The sequence below is a fragment of the Atta colombica genome, unplaced genomic scaffold (assembly GCF_001594045.1).
Source record: "Atta colombica isolate Treedump-2 unplaced genomic scaffold, Acol1.0 scaffold55, whole genome shotgun sequence".
NCBI lineage: Eukaryota > Metazoa > Arthropoda > Insecta > Hymenoptera > Formicidae > Atta > Atta colombica.
The window spans coordinates 375,622-386,736 of NW_017259545.1; the positions used below are offsets into that span (position 1 = coordinate 375,622).

The 11,115-nt window shown below is 30.5% G+C and overlaps 1 protein-coding gene across 25 annotated transcripts in view; it reads left to right on the forward strand.

Moving 5' to 3' along the window:
* The window catches only part of LOC108691965 (calcium/calmodulin-dependent protein kinase type II alpha chain), a 105,871-nt gene that overhangs the window by 29,681 nt on the left and 65,075 nt on the right, over positions 1-11,115 (forward strand). For all 25 annotated transcript variants that reach the window (XR_001931942.1, XM_018199965.1, XM_018199966.1 and 22 more), the window contains exons 2-3: positions 2,273-2,367; positions 10,514-10,573. Coding sequence is in view for 24 of the 25 variants with exons in the window: in XM_018199965.1 (XP_018055454.1) it covers positions 2,273-2,367; positions 10,514-10,573 (155 nt within the window). In the remaining variant the exon portion in view is untranslated. The remainder of the gene's footprint in view (positions 1-2,272; positions 2,368-10,513; positions 10,574-11,115) is intronic.

An 11,115-nucleotide genomic window follows, 5' to 3' on the forward strand; every position in this document is an offset into this window, starting at 1 on the left:
ATTATATTGAAGATATTTAGTTATTAATTTACATAATTAAAATCAAAATGATGTTTATACTTATATATATAATTTTATTAGATAAGAAGCATAAGAAATTCTTGCAGTCTCTTATGACTTGACTTTTATGACTTTCTTCTGTATTGAAACTAATATAACAGCGCACTCATTTGGGTATAGAAAACTAGAACTCACTTGACCTCAATTTCAAGTGCTTAAGAAAGAAGTGACAATAATAATGTTAATTATTTATGACGTCTTGTCGAGTTTCTTGATATTGTCAGCTGTTGCACTTTTCTTCGCAACGACGGACCGTGTGCTGTCCATTGTCAATCGTAGGTTCTTACCGATTCAATGTGAAGCCAATTATAGACGTACCGCTGACAGTTTCTTATCGCCTTTATCTGTAAAGAGAACAAATAACTGGCAATTGCTTGTTGACGTCACGATGAGTTGTAATTATTTCTTTTCTCTCTTCACTTGTTTTCGTCTCTTGATTTCTTTTTAACTCATTTGTAAAAACATACTTTCTTAATTAATAAATTCGATTATCGAGGTCCTTTTGAAGCAAATATATATATATATATATATATATATATATATTTTCAATGTCGCTTAATTTAAGTTTAACAATAAAAAATTAATTAAACTTCATTTATATTTCTTATATCTTCCATTCAGTTTTTTAAAACTGAATTCTCTTTTCGCTTTAAAACGACAGTTGAATAATGCTCTTCAAACAATTTCCATTTTCCTCGTTTGAACGAAATCTCTTTTTCACGGCAACAAAACGCGTGGGCGACCATGCGCGACAACGTCGCGGACAATAATAGATTTTTGCAGTAATTTCGTATCGATAAACGGAAGCCGTCGTTTGCGAAGAAACGACAATTTAGGTCTCTCGACGAATATTTCGCTCAATGGACAATTTGTAGTCGCTAATCTGCCACCTTAATCGATGGTACTACAGAACGCTCGGAGAAACTTTAGTAAACCAAAGTTTCCCCAGCGCGCCGTGCACGTAGTTTTTCAGAAGGAAGAACGGCGCGAAGTGCGTGCGGGGATGTGTGTGGAGTAATCGAAGTTTAGTTTTCGGATAGCTAGAGATGCCAAGTCTCTATATGTAATTATGGATTCTGAGGACTTTATTCTCGCCTACAGTGGATTGCGATTATAATTGTTTCATTACAACTCGGTTCTTTGTACTTTGAAAATCGTGTTAATGAATACTTTTGACGTCATCGGCATGTGATAATTTTATTTTTAGCAACGCGAAGTGTAAGCGAATCATAGTATCGATTTGACTAGGCTGTGACTTTCATCATTTGAAAATTAAAGGATTAAATCCAGCAACACGCGCGTACACTTGAGTTTAAAAAATCTCAATGTTTTATCCCTTCGAAAAATTTGTTATACATTAATCTTCTATTTTTCAATATAAAAATGTAATTTTTATTATATTCGTAAGAAAAAGTATCGAATATAAAATTAAATTTATAAATATTTTCTTCTAATGGAAGCTGCGGCAAAAGACATTTAAATAAATGTTTGATATAAAGGCCATGATGTAATGCATGATTAAAGACAGACTTTGCGATATTTTCACACGTAAGTGATTTCGATGTGGAGTAATGATTAATACAAGCGTAATCTAATTTTTCATGATAAGAATTTTACAATAGTTAAATCAGTAACATTGGTTTCATACATTTTAAAATAATTTCTTGCAATAATGCTATTGAATATTATTAAATATTTTTTATGGATATATAATTACTATCGAATAATAACGGGTAATAATTAATCAATTCAATCAATTATAAATATGGATTGTTGCTTAACGTATTAAATTTTCATATTAATTCCACATCAGTTTTACTAAAAAGATTTAAGTTTAAAACATTTTCAAGGAATTTCAATTAATATTCTCAGTAATTATCAAAGTGCATTTATCAAAGTAGATATATGTACAGCTTAATTAGATATATATTTTGCAGTTATATTAACATTCTGATAATACAACTTATAATTGTCTATCTTAAACTTCTAAGCATTCAGAAGATATTCTATATTACAGAATATCTATCGTATATTGTGAGGCTCATAGCAGTTTCGATATATGCAATAAATTAGCGAGAACTCGTAACTCGTTTGTTATTTATAACATTACGCTTTAATGTGTCTACACTATACGTTGTTAGATATATGTTTTTATATTATTATTTTTCCGAATAACAATTACATTGCAACATATTTATTCTTATGATTTCAGAGGTGCCTTCTCCGTGGTTCGACGATGTGTGCAAAAAAGCACCGGTCACGAGTTTGCTGCAAAAATTATAAACACCAAAAAACTCTCAAATAGAGGTAAGTGATCATCATATTCGAACACGTTTCACTCTTGAATCCGAAATATTTTTTTAATAAAAGAGAAAGATATGCGCTCGTTTAGAATGATGAGAAAAGAAACTGTTATTTGCTTTCCTTTGATACAAATACGTACATACAGGTCATATAGTACAGACAGGTCGAAGACACAGAAAAGAAAGGTTCTTCTTCTCGAACGTTCTTTTCAGAAACGTTTGAAACATTTCCGAGGCAACAGCGTTCGTATCGTCATCGAAAATTTCCATTGCAAAAGAGCTGCTTTCATGTCTTTATGTGGCCGTTTCTCTCGCATGGTTACTCGATTGCAGAAAATGTGCAACACACAGCAACACATGTACATAGAACTGTTATCTTTTATAATTTATTATATATTTCTTTTACATACGTTAATATCAAAATATTGCAGTTCTTCGTTATTTTGTTAATTGTTTTTTCTATGTAAATTAACATAGAAAATGCTAATCTATGTATTTTATTTTTATGTTTTATTATTTTTTATATAATTACTACAATTATATTTTGAAACAAGAATAAAGACATGAAAATTTTTTTCTTTTTATTTCATTTTTCTGTTTGTGATTTTTTTTTTAAAAGATCTTTAAATATGATTCCGTTAAAGTGTATGTACATACATAAAGACGAGAAAGGTGAAAAACTTGTGTCATCAACTTGATCGAGTAGCTATTTCCATTTTGCGTTTTTTGCGATTTTTTGTGATCAAGCATAGATTTATGATAACAATTCGTACGACGTGTCTAAAAGCAGTAGCCATACGATACGTCGCGCCGTTGCGTTGTCAATCTGCCAACACATTCCTACATGGGACCAATGCAGTTACCAGTTTGTAATAAGATCGTTGGTCCGGAAAATTATACATATCAGCCTCTTTTGAAATTCAATCGCTTTCACGCTACACGTATCCGTAAGAAAGCAGTGCTTTCGAATGACACGAGATGAAAATTAATTTTATTTCATTTATTTTATTGCAAAAGATGAGATGATTCATGATACAATATAATTGAATTAGGCGAATTAAAATCCTCTGTTTTAAAAATTAAATGACATATAAAGATAGCGAATCAGCTGAATGCGAGTACATATATTGACATATGCTTCTTCTTTTTTTTATTTTCTTTTATAAGATAATTTTTGTAAGATTGACCTTTACTAATTATATTGATATTTCTTTCTCTATAAAATTATTGTCTCTCTACTAGTTTCTTGCAAAACTAAATTTAACGTATATAAATTTGCAAGTACGCATGATTCGTAGAATGAGAACATGACCGTCCAAAATAATTACGCGTAACAATTCTGTTCGTACGATTAACGAAGTATTGTTTTGATTACTCGATTGAACCATTTGAACACAGTGCAACGATGCGAACAATATCTAACACAGTTCAAATCCGAGTACGCAAATGATCACTATCGTTTCACATGCACATAAATGCATTGCGGTTAACCATCGTGAAAGAAATTCCGAAAGCATAATGTAATATTCACAGATAATCAAACAGTTAAATAACAATGACACATCAACCAAATAATTATGTTAATAGTGTTAATAATATAAGCATCCGCAAAAAATAGATATCACCAAATTTTAATACAATTTTTTTAACATCTCTCAATAGTGATAACTCAAAGAATCATATTGAGATGAATAATCTTTTTAAAATTAAAATTTGAATATCTCTTGACAACCAAGAAAGTAAAAATTGAGTTACAAAAAATATTTTACAAATTGACGGACGTCGTTTAAAGATATAGACTTTGAAAAATGGAAAAAAGAATTTTTCAAACTATTATTATATTTAGGAAAATCAATTGCCCGATCCAAAAAAATTATGAGTTTTTAAACTCATTTATTTCTTAACAAATACATATTTAAATATTTTTCTATTATTTTTTTTTCATAAAGTTACACATCATTTTGAAAATTAAAAAACGACCTTTCCTGCTTATTTAAAAAACGAATTGGTATACGAAACTTTATTAAAAAAAAAAAAAAAAACTTAAACTTTAAATATTAAACTTTAAATATTAAAAACTCTTATTTTTCCAACAATAACATAATAAGGAATGTATTCTCTTTTAAAATGGAAAAAAAAATGTTTATCGATAATAAACATTAGTTTAGGCAGGTACAAACAAGCAGTCGTAATAAAGTAATCCATACGGAACATATGTTTTTATCTTCATTTTCTTTTTTTAAAACATCTTACAATAATTTTTTAAAAAGTTATTCAATTTTTTCTTAAGATTGAATAATTCACATTGCCTTATCATGAAATAATAAAAGAGTTTTAAGATTTAAAGTTTATTTTAATTTTCGTTTTGATAAAATTTCTTCTTAATAATTTTTTTCTGAATTATAGATATTTTTATTTAAAAAAAAATCCGTTCGTTTTATAACATTTTTTCATGATATAATATTTGATGATTTCACGATGAAAACGTAACTTTTTCAATGAATGTAATGATATATCGCTCTCAGTAGATTCTTCTGGAACAGACCGTTGCCTCGTTTGCTCAAGATTCAATTCCTATGCATTAAGAGAGGGAGAGAGAGAGAGAGAGAGAGAGAGAATATCGCAAAGGAAAGTCGCGTCTCATCTTCGCCGCGCTGAACGACTCGCGAGCACTCGGAATTGCATAATTTCCTCCCGCGGAGCTGGCGTACTCGTTTCCGTCCCTCGCTTCCTTCCCCCTTCATTCAATTTATAGCCATTTTCTGCGGGCACGATGCGGCGAGATAAATCTATCTTTGGCATCGCCGAGCCGAGCCGAGCCGAGGCGTGGTAAAAAGGTAAAAAGGTGTCAGGGTAAAAGAGTAAATCCTCCCTCTATTCCTTTTGTCCTTCTGCTCTTCTCTCCTGCATCTTTCTCTGTTTTATCGTCTCTTCCCCCCCCCCCCCCTCCTTCTCCTCTCTGTCTCTCTTTCTATATCTCTTTTCCTCTACCTTCTCTCCCTGTCCTTGTTCTTTCCTCTCGGACAAGAATCGCTTGCTCGTGCAAATCAGCTCAGACTACGACCTTGCTCCAGTAACCTCTTGACCTAACGGAGGCCGCGGTCTCCGCAATATGGCGTACGCGCTCTGCGCAACGAATAAAACTCGCATTCTAGAAAGGAGAGGGAAGCAAATAGCGAGCTACAGGAACCAAACGTTGCGATGGAGTAGGAGGAATAGGAATTCCTCGATTTCCTCACGAATCGACTCGCGCTTGACTGTCATTTCCCATCATTTCCGATTCCGAGACACTGCGACCGAGTATGACACGGTGCACTTATACTCTCCGACATGATTTGAGGGATAGAATTCTTTCCATTTCTTTTGTGATGCGTGTTGAAACGCACGTGCGATCGTACTTTTTACTCTGCGAAATTATTTACATATAATCCTGCGGATACATATAAGTTTGTTTATTCATTCGTTCGTTTATGAAGCTCTTTGTCCTCGCAGCGAACGAAAACAATCAGTATAATTAAATTAATTGGTGTGTGTGTAGATTCATGCATTCGCGATCAAACATAGAGAAATGACGGTTGATAAAAAATGCACTACAATAATAATTTGTAATAAACTGCACGACTAACGAACTGTTTATTTTATAATATTAATTTATAATATTATTATATACTTATTATTGTGTTAATTTAGTTTTTTGTTTAATTAGGGATAGTTTAATTTTGTTTTTATTTCTGTTTATGTTAGATAAAATAATAATTTCTTTTGTTTTATAATTAATCCTAGAATGACAGTCTCAGGTTGACCATTTATTTTATAACGTAAAAATTAAAATATGTTTTAATAGAAAATAGAAATCATGTCATAGATCATTTACGTGGGCAATTAATTAAAAGGCATACAGAGAGAATGTAATGTCACGTATAAATTGAATATATTCTAGACAATCTAACAATAAGTTAGGCTAATAATTCGTATTTATATTCGAATAAAATTGCTCGAACATTTTTATCTAAAAGCAGAAAGATGACCTAATTCTATTAAAGAAAGATGAACGAAATCTTTTTTTACCATCTGAAAATTATTATATGGGATAAATTTATTTGAGACTCATTTGAGCGGCGGAATTTCCGCTGCTTTTGGCACGAATAATTAATCGAGCGATATGGTTGGGATTTCGTCGATGTCGCGATTATTTGAATTTCTAATTTGCGGCTTTGGTTCACAAAGAGAATCATGAGTAGACTGAGCCATGTTTTCTGACATATGCACGCTAATATTCATGTTTTCTTCCTTTTTTCTAATCTTTATCTTTATTTGTCTTTTACTAGAAATTTTTGACTCCGCTTAATCTTGTTTTAATTCTTTTTGTATTTTATATTTATAGAGGAAATGTCGTATCATTTTATTTTTTTTGATAATATTTCTTAAACAAGAGCTAAAAATAAAATTTGTTAAATATAAATATAAACTAGAAAATGTCTTCGAACAGATTTTTATAATACTGCAATTTTGCAATGATTATCTTTTTCATAAGATAATTGTCTTACAATACAGATCCCAAAACTGACACAGTTACACAGCAATGCCACATATTTCCATTCTTTTCCTTTTAGAAAAATCATCTGTATAAAATTGTTAACATAGCTATAGGTAACAAAAAAATGAAAAAAAAATTAAATTAAAATTTTTTGTTTGTTTATAAGAAAGCTATTTTTCTTACGAAGTTTCCAACGGGATATTATATTCATTGCTGTCCGGAAATCATGAGGAAAAAATGCATCATTATCCTTGTAGCCTTATCACGCACGATAGATCAAGGGTGCCTCGTACTTTCTCTGCATCGACTTGCGTAAGCCAACGCGACTGTATAACGGTGATTTTTATTATTGACGCTTTCGTGACACATTCGTGCTCTATTGGATGGGAGAAGCATTACATCGGGTGGATGCTTCCTAAGAATCGGCCTTGCGACAAAAACGATCAACCTTTCGACGATGGACACCCTTTTATTAGGAGATGCTTTAAGGATCGCATATTGATATTCATCTTTCCGATCTACGTGAAACGCATGATTGCCGGAAAAATGAAACTGATTAGAAACTGTGTGGAAATGTGATTTTTCTGCACGAGAATTCGTTTCGTATCTTCGAAATCATGAAATATTAACTTTCTTAAGCTTTCGTAAAGTAAATATCGATATTGTAAGAATAATCCACAATTACTTTTATATTAGTAATGATACAATTTTATTTGGTGATTAATTGTTTGTATTCTTCGAAATTAATTTTATTAAAATATATATAAGAAAAATTTATACATGTGACTCTTTATACGCTGGTTGATTTACAGTATATACAATAGATTTTCGTTTGGTCGCTATATGTCAGTATGCATAATTTCTTATAAAAAATACATACACACATATGCTTAAGGATAGATTGCACAGAGTTGTCTATAACGAGATAAAAATAAAAAATATATATTTTTCTAACGAGCCCGTTTATTATACGTAACCTGCTGGAAATGATTCGCTCAAACAGCACGCGTACATGTACACGCGCACATATATATATATATATATATATATATATATATGTATGTATTGTGCGCAACCTTTCTCTTTCTTTCTCTTTCTCTCTCTCTCTCTCTCTCTCTCTCTCTCTCTCTCTTTCACTGTCATTTTATCGCTTTTTATAGGTATATGTTTTTATAGATCGTGTTAATTATTGGTTGGAGGTGAAGGTGATCGCAAGGGCTGTTATCGATTAGTGGATTGCCATCAAGTGATAAATAATCTATGAAATGAAATAGATTTATATGTTTCTCACTCAATGATTATATGCTTCTATTTAATCAGGATGATTCTTTATTGGTTGCAAATAGAAATTAATGTTGCCGATATAGTTAATAAGCGTGCTCACGTCTATATAAAATGCGAGATAGTTTGCGGATTATGGAAAAGGTCATGTTACATCAACTTTTTTTCTTATGCAATTGGATTTTCTTTATGTAAGATGCAATGGTCTGATATATCTGAAGATACTATGATATTTTGAGGAAATTAAGGAAGAAAGATAAATAAATGAAAGAGATTATAAAAAGCGTTTTGTTTAGCTTGTTTAGCTACATTTGTGCTAATGATTGAAAATTACATTTTTATTTGGCAAAAAGTCTATAAAGAGGACAAGAAAAATTGAAATTTCAATGGCGATAACGAGCTAGTAAATGAGATAATCCGCGAATATTTCATCGCGTGACTTATCTACGTGTAATTGCAACTTGTACCTACAATACCGAATGCAATGTTATATGCAACTTTATTCTACTCAGTCGTGAAATGTGTCGCTGAAATTTGTTAACCAATTTACGTATTATTGTGAATACAATTATACTACGTTTTCTGAGTACAATTGTCTGCGTAACACATTCGAAAAATGGTTATAATATTTATCATTATCTCGAGCTTGAAGCAATGTATTTAGATATAATATTTCCTTAGTTGCACATGAATATGGAATCAAACACAACTCTCTTATTTCTCTCTCTATCTCTCTCTCCCCCTCTCTCTCCCTCTCTCTCTCTCTCTCTCTCTCTCGGTCTTGCTTATTTATTTTTTAAATATTTCTAATGATTTTTACTTGTCAATTTATTAAAGTATTGATGATTTAATTATTTTTTTGTAGAAATTAAGATGAATATTATATTAATGCTAAAGCAATATAAAAAATAAAAGTAAAGTTATATTAATAACTATATTGCTTTGTTATATATATCATTAATTTACGTCTAAACAAAATTTGAAATTATAAGTATAGAAGGTTTATTCTGTATTCTGTCCGATACATACAGTACGATTAATGCGTTTGCTGTCAGTCACTGAAAAAGTTGATTAGCTATATATAAATCTTACGGAAAAAATTACATATAAAATAACAACAGGAAATATCCGTGCACACATACTGCTTGCAAATTTATGATCGATTTATTAAAAAACTGATGTAGGATCGTAAAGTCTCGTGACGTCGTAGGATAGTGTTGGTGTTAATCCGCTTGCTATAATTCAGCAAGAAAGAAAAATTAAATATTCATTTAGATGATATTTCTAAGCGTGTGCGTGTTCTCTGTAGTTTTTTCTTCGTCAATGATTACCTTCCATGTAGCTCGTAAGCGAGTGAAACTCTTTAGCATATTGCGAGCGGAAAATTTGATTCTGTCAAGTAACCTACTTTTTCCGTGAAAAACGGAAAATGTTTGTCAATTCGTGATGTTTTTCGTACTACTTGTACACTTTATGTACTTACCATTTTCGACACTTCAAACTCTCATTTTTTATGTTTGTTAAGCAATTAGAGTATATAAACTATCACTGAAGAACTGATTAACGATTGTAATGAACGATCAGCATTTATATGATCTAGGGAATTTGTAAATTAAAAAAAAAATGATACTGTTATATATATATATATATATATATATATATGAATGTAAGCAGTAAATCTTTTATACATGAATTTAGAAGCGATGTCTATTTGTCTTCTTAATTATAATAATCCCATACAATATTTTACGTAATATATGTGTATTATATATTACATTAATATTTTACATATTATATATTATAAATTTTTCAAATTAAAAAGTACGAGATAATCGAGAAAAACTCGATATTCTATCATTATATATTTTTGTTGTTGTTTCGATATTGTTCATTGTATCAGGACACGCCATTTTGAGCTATTTTAATCAGATGGCCATCAAATATTACACAGGGAATCGATTCCGCAGTGTACGTAAAGAGGTAACGGGAAATGATCCTCAAAATGAGTCTATCGTCGATAAATGTAATTTTCTTGTGCCTCTTAGTGAATTAGCTCTCGGAGAATTCGTTGAGAAATCTTATTACGAAATTCGATTCTATTATGATGTCTGGCGATCGAACATTTAAGGCAAATCAATTAATATTATATTACACGAAATTATATCCGAATGTTTTTATAATTTTATACAAAAATAATAATTAATTGTGGCATTGAGAGAAAATAGCAATTTGCATTATCAAAATTACGTTATCTAAATTACTTTTATTAGTTCTCTTGAATTTATTAATGTATTATGTTATACATATTTAAATAAACATTCTTTCATTACAGATTTCCAAAAACTCGAGCGTGAGGCGCGGATATGTAGAAAACTACAACATCCAAATATTGGTAAGTCAATATTATTTTTGTCAATTTTATCGTGATACATTAAAGATGACAGATGAAAAAGCTATAACTGTCTCACCGTCGCATGTTAATTTTACACCATTCTCGAATATATGTTATTAGAATATAATTAATTGAATTACTAATCGATATTGACGGTGAGTCTTGGAACTTAATCTGAGTAGGCGTTCCAAAATGAAATGATGAATAATCTGCACGTGACACGATCGCGGTATAAGTACGTGGCCTGCATTGCGAGTAGATATCGCCCATTTTAGTCAGACATGCATTCTCTGCATTATTTCTTTCCATCAATAAATTACAACGGTTGCGTAAAAATTAAGTATTTTCATTGCGAAAGAGCATTTAGTACAATATTATGAATTGATTGAAACAATCAATACTAATTTTATTTTAAACTTTATTTAAGTATATTTAAATTGTATTATTAAAACTTTGTGACGTTCTAATTGTTTGCTGTGTTTCTCAGGGGATATATATTGCAATTTTTTAATATAATTTAATATAATTTAATATAATTTTTT